Raw genomic sequence first — 14,624 nt, forward strand, 5'->3', positions numbered from 1 at the left:
TCTTGAGAGTATCCTTGGTACCGGTGGTTGGGGGGTGCAGGGAAGAAAGGTGCCCCCTCACTGGTGCAACAGGGTCAGGAACTCCTTCCTTTCTGGGTTCATGTGGTAAACCTTGGCTCTAAGAGCCCCCACAGGAACAAGTAAGAGGCCCAGCAGGAAAGACTGTGTGTACCCTGCAGGAGGAACCTCAGTTTCAAGAAGCAGAAGAGGGAGCCCAGGCCAACCACTCAACTCTTGGTTCTCTTGCTTTTAGGGATGCTTCCTGCACTTTACATTGCCGTTGGGATAGGAGCCTGCTACGCTGCTCTCTGTATGTAGGCCTTGCCAAGTGGTCAAGCTGACTGCAGCCTGCTGGTGTGATGGCCAGGAGGCCGCACACTGCTGCGAAGGGCCTAGCTGACCCTTCCCACACCACTCCTGCGTGGCTAGAGCCTCTTGGCCATATCTTCCCTCTGAACACACTGGGAGTGGTAAGGGGTGGCTGGGGAGAAATTCGATGCTTCTAAAAGAGTCTTGCTATGTAACCCAGACTGGCCTCAAACTCGTGATCCTCCAGCTCCATCCTCCCCAGTGCTGGGATGTACCACACACAGCTTTGATCCTGCTCAGCTGCAGAGTTGCCAGGCCACAGGTGAGATGTCACACACACCAGTGACGGCCCTTGACCCCTAGCCTCTATCTCTCATGAATAATCCGCAGAGCTGAAATGGCCCAAGGAGCTCCCATGAGCCAGGGAGACTGGGGGAGACAGAGTCTGCCCAGGAGCCAGTGCTGCACAGCGCTGGGGACCAAGACCTGAGTGTGGCTCTGGGCTACCTCTTCTCCAGTGGAAGACTTCTCCAACTGGAAAATAAATGTTGGAGTATAAATCACACACACAAACTTAACACTAGTTTCAGCGGGGCAGGGAGAAGCCAAGGGCGCTCAATGGAACTCTAAAGAAGCCCGTAGGACAAAGACTTTAAAGAAGGGTGTGTGCATCCATCACATTTTATTTTCCCTGGAAAAGTTCACCGTCGTAAAGCAGTTTATTCCTTTCAGCTAAGAAATCTAAGGAAGGAGGAGGAGCAACCAGCAGTGAGGTGCTAGGGTTCAGGGTGCTCCGGCAGAGCAGGGCTGTGTAGGACGGGCAGAGCTGCTGCGAGAGCAGAAGGCCGGCACGAACATTCCAAGCGGCTTCCGGGACGCGGTCGGACGGGACACGCCTGAGGACTGAGCGGTCTGGTCGGCTGTCGCTCAACACTGGTGTTCCTAGAGCTTCCCATTGGCAAACGCGGCCTCCTGGAACTGAGGGACGAAGGTTTTGAAATAAGCCCTGGTGGGAAAGAGGGAGAAAGAACTGTTAGCACAAACAGCTTGAACACAAACATGCAGTTCGGAGCTCTTCCACCTAACTCAGAACAGTTGTTACTTATTGTTCGCGCAAGCTGGGCTGGGCTCTCCTCCTTAGAGCCAAAGCCCTCTGGATTGTTCTGTGGGAGCTACATGCAGTGCACCACTGCGCTACCTCTCATGGATGTTTAAAGAGCCTGCCTGCCACATTTATTAGACACCCGCCCTCAGAATCAACTGTCCATTCCTAGGAGCCAAGCTATAGGACAGAGAGTGACATTATTGATACCATCACTTCCTTGACTACAGATGTCATCAGCGTCATATTTATTCCCACACAAGCGTGGTCTAGCTTCCTGGCTGGGCGTTGGGAGAACTACAGATAGGTAGTTCTGGGACAGAACATACAGCCTTCTGGATACCTGATTTTTTTTCTATTTAGACAAGGTATTACTCTTTAGCCAAAGTAGCCTGGCCCTTACTCTATAGCCGAGTCAGGCCTAGAATTCACCAGGTATCCCAGCTGGCCTCTTAACTCTCAGGAATCCTCCAGTCTCAGTTTACCAAGTGTTGGGATTATAGATACAAGCCACCACGGTGACCCAGACACCTGGCTTTCTACTCTGCAGAGACAGAGCAACATTGCACATCAGGAGATGGAATGTGCTGAGCCAGACACTGCTGGGGTGACCCAGATGTGGCACTGGTCACATAGGAGAGATCTCTTAGAGGAGGGGCAGATAGAATCAGTGCTGAGGTATGTGGTAGGTACATGCTGGTGGCACTGTGGACCCTTTCAGGCAGTCACTGAGACTAGGGAGGGGTTAACTGACAGAAGACACAGCAGGAGCCAAAGTTGTATATGTGTTGGGAAATGAACCTTTCATTGCCAGGGCTTGCCTTGGTGTCCCTGACTGACTCCCATATAATCTCTGTCATCCTTGGGCATTTAGAGGTGGCTCACCCAGTAATCTCACTTTCCCAGAACAGCAACAAGAACTAGGAGTCCCCAAGAACTGCCACCATCCACATGAACTGTCTTATTAAAGATGTGGGTTCTAATAAGCCTGCTGCCAGGCCCCGGCTCTTAGGAGGTGAAGGAGCTGAGGCAGGAAGTGCATCTGCCTGAGTGCAGCCCACCTGAGAGCACACAGGACTCAGCTCCACCACAGGGCCTGCCATATGGCATGAGCACCCCTCTACCCAACAGAGCAGAGTTAGCTCCTGATGACATGCGGCCCTCCTCCTCCACCGAGCCCACTGAAATCCCTTCTAATTTGGCTGTTTTCAGTGCCTGGGCTTCTCATCCAGCTATGCCCATAGCATCTCTGCAGCACTTAGAAGCTAGTGCCCCTCACTGGAAGATGTCTCTGTGTCCCCCCCCGCCCCATCACAACTCCGTAGCTCTGCCCCTCCCCTACAGGCACAACTTCTCTTGGAGCTTGTCTCCCCGTGCTCCACCCTGTTCATCAGGAGCAAGGTCAAGTTCATGGCTGCCTGAAGGCTTTCATCACTCCGGCCTGGTTCCTTCCCCTCCCAAATTTCCAGTCTCACAGTCCCAACCACCTGCAGGACATTCTGACCTAGAAGACACTCTGGCCAATGTCCACATCTCTAATAGAGCCGTTGGCTTCCAAGGCTCCCTAGATCCTTGCCGGGAAGCAACCCTCAAGATTCTCCCCTTCTTTGTTTTTAGTGACACTCCTGTTCTAATTTTGCTACCTTTCAACAACTCCTTACAGAAGACACAAGCCAGCCATGCCTTTCTGTTGACTGTCTCTGTCACCAACACCTGGCCAGGATCTTAGAGTGCTCCCAGACTCTTATCCTGACTCTCAGGGTCGCTCTCGCTGTCTGTCTTCCACTCGTTTTGTTCTTTAAACATATATTCTTCAATATTTCTGAGGTATGCGTTCCTTTGAAAAGTAAACAAAGGACACACTTGGAAAAGAGCACCAGCATGCCCTTCCATTTCTATGACACATATCTTAGGAAACCAATGATGCTGCAGACTCCAAGCCTGTGTATCTGCCTGCTCTCCAGCACATGACTACATCTTTCTCACAGCGCCATTTTCACCTGTACTGCCATTTAGACTAGGCGGTCTTGCTTTCCACATTGCTTGCCATCAGAGGATTCTCTTCTGCCCACAGACAGTCCATGTGCCTCCAGGGCATTGGAATATTTATTCACAATCCTCCCTGACAGGCCACATTGATGGGACCTGTGAAATGGGGCTTACGGGCTTCAGCATGCGTTCCACGGTGGCTTTAATGAAAGTAGCTCTCAGTAGCCAGTGGTTGGCAAGGGCTGGTTTTAAGCACATGCATTACGAACTGTTGAAGCAGGTGGGCAAAAGGATAATACTCTACCAATAAATGTAGTGTTTAGGTGGTGACAGAGAAACTGGTCCACTCTTAAATTTCAATCGGTGTCAATAAAAACAGAGAGGAAGACAGAACAGCATCTTCCATCCGTTCCTGACCGACACAGCCCCACGGTGTCTAAATCACTGTCACCTTGACTTTAAAGCACTTGTGTGCAGCTGCACCAGATCAAACTCTTCAAGCATAAGGAAGAGCCAATGAGACTGTGTCCTGACCTGGAACACAGCTGAATGGACTGAGAGAAGTGAGGACAGAGCGTGGCAACTTGGCTGCAAGCCACGTTCCAGTGGCTTCTATTTTCCCAACAGTCTCTGGATGTGTAGCTCAGGAGAGCTTACTCCCTTCATCTGAGAATCAGAGCTGGCAGGCTGCTGCCAGTGCCTGTAGCCCTTCCTTCAAAGTCACTTGGACAGGGTCACTCTGGCTGCATCCAGGTTACATTAGGCAGGGTCCCAACATGTCTGGTTGAGTGGATGGTGCTGGCTGCAAGGATTGGCTCCATGCATTAGCCTGACCCCTGCCATCCCTCCCAGGACCAGAGTCTTATCAGGGCTGCAGGATCCTTACAAAAGGTCTTGGCAGCAGGGATTGTGATTGATAGGCAAGCTCTTCCTTTGCAGAAAATTTGCAGAAAGTTTCCCGTGTTTCCCGGGCTTTCCCTGCCAGGGCAAACTGTTCCTCCAAGGGGGAAGTGTGGCCAGGGCTATTTAAAGGCATGATGCTACCAGCTGTTCTCAGCTTGGCTCCTCATTAAGTCAGTTAAGGGAGGGAAGCAGGCACAGGAAGGGGAAAATGACAACTGGCGCCCACCCATTTAGAGATGGTTTTAGAGCACTGTTTTCAATTATTTACTTTTTATCAGAGAGACTGGGAGCTGCCCAGGGCACAGCATGCTAATGGCACTAGGTATCTACATCTGTTACCGAAGGCAAAGTGTCCAGGAAGCTCCCCAAGTGTGTGATGTGGTGGGAAAGGCCTTAGCATTAGCTGGCTAGGGGGTGGGTCTGTGGCAGGAGACAGAGGCCTGGAGTCAGCCAGGTCCCTCCCTCCAGTCACGCTACACGTTTTAGCTTCAGACTAGTACAGAGTCTATTATGTTTCAGGGTGGAATAAGGCCCTGATACTCTCATACTTTCGATAAGTCTGATTGATGACCTATCACTCAAGGTTTCAGAAAACCCAGCACAATCCAAGAGTCTCCAGAAAACAAAATGTAGAAAAGGGATCCCAGGCTGTGATGAGGTCAGCTCTGTGTAGAACAGGGCAAGGGACCAGGAGATGCAGTGCTCAGCAGCTCTCCTTCTCTTGGCCCTAGACCCAGGGCTGGCTCTCTGGACTGTAGTTCTCTCTTCTACACAGCTAAGAGCTTGACCTGCGCTGTGGGTGACAGGTCAGGTACAGTAGGTTCTGAAATAGTGAGATCTAGCTTCAGGCCTATTCATGTGCCTTTACTCGCTGGATCCCTAGGGTAAGTGACATTAGTTTGATTTCTTCATCTATAATATGGGAACAACTCTGGCTACCTTAAAAGGTACTTACATGATATGGGTCCAAGTAAGCCCTTGACATAGTAACCAGCCTAATAGAGGATCAATGTTGCCAACTGTTACCATGGGGACCAAGCTGGGTCTAAGTAGTGGAGAGAGAGGTTCCGAGTTTCTGTAAACAGCCATAAACATCATGAGGAACTGTGGAAGAGGGATGTCCTGTACAGGGAGACAGGTCTGCATGTCTGTGTCCTTAATTCATCCTCTTCCTGTGGCTTCTGGACCGACACCCCCTTTCCCACACTTCCCATACGGAGCTGCCAGCTGGAACAGTGAGATAGCAATTCTTACACTGGACATGCAGTCCATGTCCTGGGGGCATCATACATCTTTTGAAATCCAGTCCTAGCCTATTTGGTGGCATATTAGTGGCATCTAAGGGTGAGTTCTGCAGCCAAAGATACCCCAAGGCCCTCATTCATCTTCTCCCAAACCTGCTGGGTTTGCTCCTTAGGTACAAATTTTTGGTCAGGAAGGAGGGCACAGCTGTTGACACGGAAGGGGTTTAAGAGTCATATGACTAGCTGCCCAGGACAAGAGCAGAGTTATTTGGCATGGTCCTCAGACAGATCATTTTATTTTGCAAAAGCCTAAACATTTGCCTTCTTCCAAAACAGGACTTGAATTAAAAAGTGCTTTTCTCTGGGCAATTGTAAGCTGAGACAGACCTGTGATGTTCGAGCCAGGCCAGTGTGGTGATGGGGTGGGGTAGGGTGGGCTGGGAGAAGTGCTTCAGAGACATGACCATCACTGTCAGGAAATCCAGAATATATAAATCAAGCCAGAGGTCATTTATGAAGTAGAGGCAAGTTCCAAACACCTAATAGTTCTCACTGCCTTTTCCAGCTTTATTCTGCAGCTGGGACTTCAACTGGCACATGTTTTCCATCAGTCACATGAAACGATTGTGGTATGAAAATCAAAGACGTCCTGTAAACAGTGTAAGACAGTCCTGCCAGTCATGCCTCGTGGTCTTTGGTCTTGCCTTATCCCCCTTGTCCTGAACTGCCATGTAAACACGGGCTCATTCTGGGTTCTTGCTTCATGGCAAAAGGCTAGACTTACAGCAGATCTTGACACAAAGACCTGCTTCCATTTTGATGCCCTCCCCTACAAACCTTCCAAAGCCCAGACAGCAACTGTCTGTCTAACTCTGGGTACCGTGGTGGATCAGTGAACGCCAATGGGGGTCTGCATGACAGTTGAACCCATGGCGATAGTGGCCTGGCTCTCTGGTGTGGGGGTGAAGAACAAACAGGTATTTTTCTGATGGCTCCTGGGCAGTCTTGCTACACATGGCAGTCCTTGGGCAGCCAAGCTTATAAAATGAGGAATTAGTACACTGAAGATACAAAGGCTTGATATCAAGCTGAGAACACAATGTCACGTGCTAGTGGCTTCAGACACAAGCCCCATGTCCTCAACTGGGCCCAGTCATCCTTAGGCTGAATTCCATGGCACTCTGTTCACCAGTCTTAGGCCAAAATGGCCTGACTTGTTTGAGGATGTTTAGACTTGTGTCTAGACTGTGAGTTTTGCAGTAAGCCGCCTCACTAATGAGAAGGCTAAGGTTGTGATCTCAGTATTGCTAAACTCTATCACAAGCTGCCATGGAAGGACTTCAGAGACCACTTCTCCACATCTAACTATTGGGATAGAATTTGGTTCCTGACAATCCATGGGGTATCTAAAAGGTCTAAAGTGATGAGGATTACCTAGCAGTTCACTGCCCTTCTGAAGCCCTCTACGGAGGTCTTCTGGAACCTGGCCAGAAGAGAGCACAGGGTTAGCTGGGGAATGGACAAGGACAGAGAGGAACTCCTATGGGCCTCCGCTACAAGGCTGGCTTGCTCTGCTGGGCTTCCATCTCTGAGTGAATGCCTCTGTCATATGCCAGACAGTTTCCCATACTCCTATGAGGAAAGATTCCTGCTCATATACATCCCCCGTTTCACACTGGGTACACCACACACAGCTGTCCATGGGTTCCTCAAACAGATATGTGAAGAAGTGCTTTAGAGCAATATCCTTTATAAGGGAAGGAACGATCAAATTGTTACAGGGAAGAATCCTGGTCTGTCCATACAGGCTTTTTCTGTAAGCCCCTGACAGGTGAATTCCAACCTGGTACATAAATGAAAGAAGGCTGCTCTGAGGATGGCCTGGCAGTCCAGGAGCTGGCAAGCAAGTCTGCTCATTTGTTTGCTCTCCGGTCGTCTGGCCCGAGCTGGCAAAGCTGCAGCAGGTAGTAGGCGTTGGAAATGAGCAGTGAGGTGCTGCTGGGAGCTTCAAAGCCCAAGCAGGGCCCAGCCCTGAGCTCATATGGTCCCAGCACCCGTTTCTGCCTATTTTTCTCACACAGAAGATCCCCCAATTACTCTGCTAAGGGCAAGCAGGAACCTAGCTCAGACCAGGATGTGAGGGCAGTGTGAAGGCCCACAGATAGTGAGGGATCTGACCACAGCCCTAGCCACAAAAAGGCTACTCATCGGCTCACCTGCTAGGGGAAGTGACCATCTATATGATGGTGGTGAGTCACCTTCAGGGCCACAGATGGCCTTCTACTGCATAGTGAGTAAAAGGGAAACACCAAAGGATGAGCCCCTGAGAGGAAGGGCTCAGCCTACCAGAGGGCTGACCACAGGGAATGTGGGGTCTGGGCTCCAACAGGAGGTGGTGCCTCAGGGTTCCATACAGGACTACTGAACATTAGCCTAGTCTAGTTATAGTCCCAAAGGACCAAGATCACCTTTCAGACATCAATTCTTTGTAGGTTTAAAACAAGACTCTCTCTGTTTAGTCTCTTGGTGGCTGTGACATATTATTTGTCAGGCAGCAAATATGGCTTAGGGGGTGAACGCTAGACCTCAAATGTCTAGGGGCCCATGGCTTCCCCAGCTGCCTCTGGAAGTATCTGTTGGCATTGGGGCACAGCATCTGGTCAGTACTCTGAGTCTCTGTTTCCTAAGATAGGTTGCTTTTGTAGCAAACGAGGGCGAGGGCCGTTTACACCCCTTCCAGTCACAGCAGGTGGAACGGAGAAGTCAGAGAGCAAACAGAGAAGCATCTTTTCAGTGTCCACAGGGCTCGTGCCATGGCCACTCCACAGCAGCTCATGGTCCTGAAGTGTCACCCCAGTAAGCTCAGCTCTCTGTGGCCCTAAGTACCTGTTATAGACAGCAAATGTGGGGAAGGCCCAAAAGGGCATATGTACAACATAGGCAAATGATATTCATGGTGTGAAGTAAGCTCATTCAAATACTGGGCTGTGAAATCCACTCAGTGGGTCCTGACCAGTGTCAAAATAAGTTAAATAAAATCTGAGGGAATCATATGTGGCCATGCAAAATAGCATTTTGTGAAACTTCTAATAATATACACTGAATTAAGATATAAAATAAATATTTCGCTGTGGATTATAGCTTAAAAGATTATATATAGAGGCCACAAGTATCCGGGAAGGAAGGAGACTGTCGCATGCTAGACACTGTGCTGCTTACACCCATCTCTGTTGTTTTCCACTGACTCCCAACGGCCCCACCATTAGGTCGCTGTCTTTGCTTTGACCAATGAGAAATCAATGATCCAGAGATGCCCAGTAGCCTTTCTAAGGTCACACAGTAACAGAGAGTCATGCTAATATGAATCCAAGGCTGTTGACTCAAAACAATATGTTCTTTCCTTTCCACTCTGACATAATTTCCAGTAGAGGGAACACTAGCAATTAAGGTGGGAAACCAGCTCCATCCCTGGCTCTATCAAAAGAAAGAACGCTTTCATTTCTTCATCTACAGGGGAGTAAGAGAGAATAACTTGACTTGGTGGCTCTCCCCTTCCCCTAAACAACATTTTAGTGGAATGTCCTTTTCCTTATCCACTAAAACTTTTAATAGAATAGCCAGCTACCTATTAGTAAATTTCAAGAGCTACTCATGGTCAGTTCTCATTCCCCCTGCATTTGCTCTGTATATGCTTAAATGGTCCAACACCTTGCAGAGTGTCTACAGATACCAACTGGATAGCCTCTCAGTAGAATTATGGCTATGATAACAAGGCACAAAAGAGATGAACCTGACCTTCTTGCTTGCCCATTTGGTTCTCTGACATTGAGTGCACCTTAATGGAAGGTGGGGATACTTCACTTGACTGAAAGGAAGAAAAGGAGCTCCAAGAAAGGCATGCACAGTCTGACCACCTGACACTGGAAGCTTGGATGTTCCATAAATAAAGAGTCCCAGGAGAACAAGGGTACCAACAAACCTTTTTTTTCCACCACAGATGTTAGAACTCTCCAGAGTTGTTGCTCAGTGCTAGAAAATGGGGGCACCTTTGATCCAAACACAATGATAAATGAATGGTGGCTGGAGATGCTCCAGAGATTCCAGCCCTGTTTCTTACTGGCTGTGTGATTTTTGAATAAGTCACCTTACCTCTCTGGGCCCCAGAAGCCTCATGTGTAAAATGAAGGTATGGTTTCTAAGGCAACTGTTGGTCAAGCACATTATTACCTGTCACTGTTGGTTATTATTATCACTTCAGTGCCAGCCCGACCACGTTACTCACAGGCAGTTTCTCAGGTGGGAAGCAGTCATTTAATAAATGGCTTCTCTCTGGGCTTTGCTAGAGGGGCTCCTTCCACGTCTTAATAACCATTATCAGAGGCACTGAGTATGTCTGAGGCTTCTCTACAGCTCCCCTTTAACTACAGATCTGACCTAGGATCCTCAGGGATGATGGACAGTCTCCATCCTGACTATCTTCCTCCCATACTTCAAGTGAGTAGACAACTAGACATTCACACACTCATGGTCTGGGCATGGCTGATTCCTGCAGGGTAAATGGCCCTCTGAGAACACATAAACATTTGACTACCAGGTCAGAAAGCTGCAATGCTAGCCCTGGAAGGGAGCTAGGTGCTTTGTTTTTAGTTATGGGCCAAGCCCTTCTTGGCTCACTCATTACTGCTGGTGAGAAAACTTTCTTTTCTTCTCAGACCTATCCCTGGGCATTATGTAGCAGGCCAGATGTCTAACATCTTTAATAACAATAATAACAATAATAATAATAATTTGCATTTATACAAGGCCTTTCATCGGGGGATCTTGAAGTATATCACAAACAATAATTAATTTCATTTGAAAGTCTGGGAGCCAGCTAGGAGAAGCCCCTTTATTTTGCAGGTACAGGATACTTTCCTGAGCCTTGAAGCATGTTGGGAGGACTTTGTGCATCTTGGAAAGCCAACCTCTTCTCTTTTGAGGACTGGGTTAGGATCAGGCCCTGTAATGGAGTTTCCCATGTCAAACATCCCCTAACTGTCTGATTTGGATAACTGCTGACCACCACTTTGGTACTAGAGAAATGCAGGGTTAGAGTGATCTTAGCAGACTATCTGAGGCAGGGCTTGCTTTCATAGCACTTGTGAAGCATGGGTGACACTCTTGGGTGGCTTTCAGAATGGAGAGCTCAATACTTGCCCAGAAGCTGTCCATTTTGTGGTACACAGTGGTTGGATGGTAGAGGCTGCCTATCTGAGGTAGGCCCTGCCTTCTTGTGTGTTGCAGGGCAAGTCTCCTGGGTGTTTTGGTACTGTGGTCTGCCGAGCTTTAGATAAAGTTCTTCAGACTACTTTGCCCCATCTCTGGGAGCAAACTCTATTTGTTTTCTGGACTTATCTTGGGGCTGGGGTGGGGTGATGGTAGTGCATCGTTTAAGTGACACAAAAATACCCTGAATTTCCATTCAAAGATTGACTACGGATGTACTAGATGTTTTAGTGCTGGAGACCCAAAGGCTCAACATAAACTAAGCAAGAGCTTTCCCCCTGAGTTATATCTCCACTGAGTTATACATGCCCACCCATGGGTGTATTCTTTTTTAGGCTTATGTGCACGGGTGTTTGCTTTTATGTCTGTGTCCTACATGCATGCCTGGTGGTATACAGAATACAAACAAGCCCAAGACAGCCTTGGGTCTCCTAGAACTGGAGTTACAGATAGTTGTGAGCTGCCATGTGGACTCTGGGAACCCAACCTGGATCCTCTGGAAGAGTGACAGTGCTCTTAACCACTGAACCGTCTCTCTAGTCCTCCCTGAAAGTTTTGAGACAGGGTCTCAACCTTTTGTTCCAACTTCACAGGGTTCCTATAGCCTAGTCTAGAACCAAAGGATCATTCTGGCCTTGGTTTTTGTCTGAGCCATTGTTGGGACTGGGAAAAGACAAAGGGACTGGCGATTAGCGCTTCCTGGTTATTTTCAGGCAAGGAGAACATCCTGCAACTGTGTGGCCAGCTGTGAGGCTGTGAAGGGAAGACAGTGAGCTTAGGAGCAGAACTAAATTTAAATTCAGACCCATCACTTGTTCCCTGTGCTTTTGGGGAAATCCTTGGGTCTCCATCTGTTTTTCCGCTTGGGGTAATAAGAACACAATGTCGGGCACTGGAAGAACTGAGGCCACCTTGGTTTTCTTTCTATGCCACTTTACTGTCACCAGAGTCTGTGCTCCACCCTCTTTTTCTGTGTGTCTGTATTTATGTACATGTACGTAAGCATGTATCTGAACACTATAAGTCTCTTTCCCCAGGAGCTGTCCACCTTGTTTTTGGAGACAGGGTCTCTCACTGGCACCTGAGGCTTGCTCCAGCTCAGGTTCCAATCACTGGCTAGTGAATCCCAGGGATCACCTGTCTCTGCCTCTCCAGTACTGGGACTATGAGTGTGCATCACCATGCTTGGCTTTTTATATGTGTGCCAAGCCTCAAACTCAGATCTTTATGCTTGTGTGGCAAGCACTTTACCAACTGAGTCACTGCCCTCCTTGAAAACCTTCCAGCGAGATCTGGACTCACCGGTGCCGCCTGGCACCGTGTAACTTCCCAGTGCTTGTTGGTTAAGTGAATGAACTAACTTGGCACTTGGTGTTTTGCAATTTATAATGTGCTTTTTAAAATAACTTCATTGCAATCCCAATAGCAGTATGTAAAGAACAGATCATGTTATTCCACTCTGCCATCGCCTGGAACAAACGGGCTTACAGTGAGGCAGGAACACGTATGCAGCCCAGTGTCCTGCCAGTAACACACTACTAGCTCGGGTGGGGCGTCTTTGGTGCCTTCTGTGGCCATTGAAGCTTAGACCTGGGCAGGGGGAACACAGTCTGAGATGCACTGCATTCTACACAACGGGACCCTTGGAATGCTGTTTCAGTCCCGTGGCCACCCCAGCAAACTCAACGGCATCAGAAGCCTGCTGACTGGAAGCAGTGCACTTAGAAAACCAGGGTCAGTTGCTAACCCCGGCCCTGGGTATGGTCACATGCTACCACAAATGGCCAGTCCCATACTGCCCTTCATCTTTCCACTTCATCTTTTGAGGTCACCAAGATGGAAGTGATACACCCATAAGACACAATTGTCCCTTAGCAGGGTACTCCACATATTTTAGGGGCTCAAGACTGTGATGAATGACATTCCCTCTCCTCCCATAGTCTTTTCAAACTGAGAACAAGGACAGGAAATTGACATGAAGGGTTTAGGTGCCCAGCCTCTCTTTCTTCCTTCCCTTACAGACTCTGAACTCTGGGAGCCAAAGTCAGATGTAGGCTGAGATGCAGAGGATGGAAATCTTTAAAAAACATATTCACGTGCCTGGCCCAACTACAACTCCCAGCATGAACTAAGGAGTGGCATTAGATCTGACCACAGAGCCTTCAGAAGGTACATATGAGTGTGGGTGGTGTCCCAGTGGGGTGCCTTCCCGGTACCACTGTGGAGCATGTAATCCAATGCCTTGGGAACGAGGTCAGTTCCATGAGGAGCTTAACTCCTCTGGGTTTCTGAGCACACTTCTTGGTGCTGCCAGTGTGCTGCCTTTGAGACAGCACATAGTGGGAAATCATGTGTGCTCTTCAAGCTGGCTAGGAAGAAAGGGCCAACATCAGGACCTGAACTAATGAGGACTAAACAAGAAAACCATGTCTCTGCTTCAGTCACAGAGTACCCAACCTCCATCCCTGAGCCTGGGAGCCAAGTTCTTATTGCTTGGGGCGTGGGGGCAGGTGTGGAAAAGTGTCACAGAGCTATCCTGCTTGCTATGATCTCAAAGGCAAGGCCACATGCAAGCCAGCAAGGACCACATTACAGGACTCTGAGGACAAGCTGGCAAGTATCAGAAACTGCAATTGCATTGGGAGTCCAGTAACTACTGTGGCTGTGCTGTGGCACCACAGTGCCCAGCCTGGGCTCATCTTGCTAAGCTGTCTGTTCATTCAGAGCCAGGAAGCAGAGAAAAGAAGACAGCTTTGTTCCAATACTAGTGAAACTACAAAACTAAAGGGGGAGAGGCAGCCTCTCCTAGTCTGCACAAAGCAAGAGCAGACCAAGTTTGCAGTTTTGGTCATCCGATAAAGAACAGAAGCACAGGAAGTAAATCGACTGGGAAGTGAATTCTATAAATGACACCCCTTGTTTGCACTGGCTTTAAGTGGAAAAAGGTTTAAAAGAATGAGGTGCTTCCTAGTTCACACTGTAGAGTTCCCTCTAGGAGCCTTACTGGTTTTCTTACCAGAGCTTACCAATCACTTCAGCACTTTTAGCCATCTTCCCCATTCCATTGCTCAGACTGGGAGACAAGGCAAATCCAGACAGAGCAGGGGTGGGAGAGGGTTGGGCCTCGGGATTCTTGAAGACAGCATGTGGTTCCCTTACCCACCATGTTTACCAAGCAGATGAGTCAGCATTCAAATCAGCATGCCCTTCCATGTGGGTACAAAGGGGTGTCCCACCTTGAACCAAGCCACTGAAGATAGTCCCACACGGCCAAGGAAGGTGTCGGTTCCCCACACCCCATTTAAAACTGGGAGACACTAAGGGTGTCAGAGCCACCAGACCAACGAACAAACACAGACATACAGCAAAGTAAACTCTGTCAAAACATAGGAGAATAAGCTCCCTACCCTCTGTGCGCAACAATGCCAGAGCCCTTCTGTACTGCCAACTGAAGGGAGAAGGGAAGAGACCTAGTTTCTAGTTAGCTCCTTACTGCTACTTTAGAACTCAGAGCATCTCAGTTTCCAGGTCAACACATATTCTGTCAAGAGCCAGACATTAATTGTTTTTAGCTTGTAGGTCCAACCTCTGTCACAATCATTCTGTGTATTGCTGCTCTGTATTGATCATGGCTATAGACACAATGTAAAAGGATAGGGGAAGCTACGTTCCAATAAAACTATTCATAAAACAGATGATGGTAGTGCAGGTCTCTGTTCACTGATCCCTTACCTAGTCTGCTCCTCTGTATAGAGGTGAAGAATCTCCCTCAGGGAGTTATGTGGTTGTCCAAGGCTAAATTTACAAGACTG

At 48.6% G+C, this 14,624-nt stretch overlaps 1 protein-coding gene across 1 annotated transcript in view; it reads right to left on the reverse strand.

Annotated features, from left to right (window-relative positions):
* Positions 1–981: 981 nt before the first annotated feature.
* The window catches only part of BABAM2 (BRISC and BRCA1 A complex member 2), a 357,467-nt gene continuing 343,824 nt past the window's right edge, over positions 982–14,624 (reverse strand). The window contains exon 12 of the mRNA XM_080918718.1: positions 982–1,315. Coding sequence (XP_080774844.1) covers positions 1,252–1,315 — 64 coding nt within the window. The 3' untranslated portion in view covers positions 982–1,251. The remainder of the gene's footprint in view (positions 1,316–14,624) is intronic.

This window comes from Micromys minutus (genome assembly GCF_963924665.1).
Source record: "Micromys minutus genome assembly, chromosome: 1".
Taxonomy (NCBI): domain Eukaryota; kingdom Metazoa; phylum Chordata; class Mammalia; order Rodentia; family Muridae; genus Micromys; species Micromys minutus.